The sequence below is a fragment of the Muscardinus avellanarius genome, assembly GCF_963383645.1.
Source record: "Muscardinus avellanarius genome assembly, chromosome: 5".
NCBI lineage: Eukaryota > Metazoa > Chordata > Mammalia > Rodentia > Gliridae > Muscardinus > Muscardinus avellanarius.
Window position 1 is genome coordinate 70,665,686 of NC_137790.1, and position 1,248 is coordinate 70,666,933.

Genomic DNA, 1,248 nt, shown 5'->3' on the forward strand with positions numbered 1-1,248 from the left:
TTAGACTCTTATCCAGAGTCTTTCTTTGGGGTTCCAGAAGTGCAGCGATACAAATTTGTGATCTGTTTGGTAACTTGCTGAGCAACCAACAAATGTCTTTATCTTTGTTTCTTTTTTTAATAAAGGGAAGTGACACTTGTCTTTTTCCATCCTTCCAGGGCTACCAAAGGACTAAGAATATCAGTGAACATTACTGAAAAGAGATTATACTTTATTGCACAAAAATCTCATAATCATGTTGTGGCAATAGCCCAGTTTTTTTTTTTAAAGTGGGAAACTGTTAACATTTTATTTTCTTATTGATATAAGCATTTGATGCCAAAGAGATGAGAATAATTTTACAAACTTAGAATTTTTGTAAGTACATAAAATTTCCATTGTTTTACACAGTTTAATATTACATTAGTTCAGTGCATTTTTCTCCAACTACTCCAAGATAGCTCCTTTGGGATCGACTCATCTTTATCACTCAGTTTTACCACTGAACTTGACACTAAACAAAATTCCAAATGACTAAACTTTTAGATTAATGGGATAATAGTCTTCAGATGATGATTAGGGATGTTAATCTCCATCAGACATGTTTTTGAAGTTTCTTCTGATACCGCAGTTACAAGTCAGAACCTTCAAAAAGCAAGGGAAGAACATACGCACAATTGAAGAAGCGTCTGCAGCTTAAGCTTCCCATAGTGTCAAGCCCAAGAGAAGCAAGGTAGAGCGACTTTTCCTGCAAACTAAACGAGTCTCCAGCATTTACACCTAGTTGAGACTTCAGAGATAGATGCATAAGCATGCTCACAAATTTATCATCCTGGCTGTGGTTGGATTAATCATGCCTGAAGAGTTTAATACCCATCAACGTCCAAAGGTGGAAGAACACAGAGACTGGTATGATAATTGGTAAGAGCAGACTGTAAAAGCAAAGGCTAGCTGTGCTAATGCAGCCCTGTAGGAAGTTTTCTTCCACAGAGGCAGAGTAGAACAGGCCTGCTAAAGAGATCAGTAGAATAAGAACGGTCAAAATAGGCAGAGACAGAAACATTCTTCTTCCCCAGTTATCACCTGCCACACTGTTTTAAAAAGGTATACAGTATTAAGAAAATTTAGTTTTGTTTTAAATTATGAGCTAGTGCTGCTCAACTTCTTTTTTATTTTGCTGTGCTGTCCTAGCTGCCTGTGGTATCATATCAGGAATTTAATATGCTAGATTAATATATCTTATATTAATCTAATATGATCAGATAGGCT

At 36.1% G+C, this 1,248-nt stretch overlaps 1 protein-coding gene across 1 annotated transcript; it reads right to left on the reverse strand.

Annotated features, from left to right (window-relative positions):
- Nucleotides 1–826: 826 nt before the first annotated feature.
- LOC308263514 (phosphatidylinositol N-acetylglucosaminyltransferase subunit Y-like) lies at nucleotides 827–1,042 on the reverse strand (the record flags this gene model as incomplete). Its single annotated transcript, XM_080696526.1, has 1 exon — nucleotides 827–1,042. One exon carries the CDS (start codon nucleotides 1,040–1,042, stop codon nucleotides 827–829), a length of 216 nt encoding a protein of 71 aa, XP_080552652.1.
- Nucleotides 1,043–1,248: the final 206 nt, after the last annotated feature.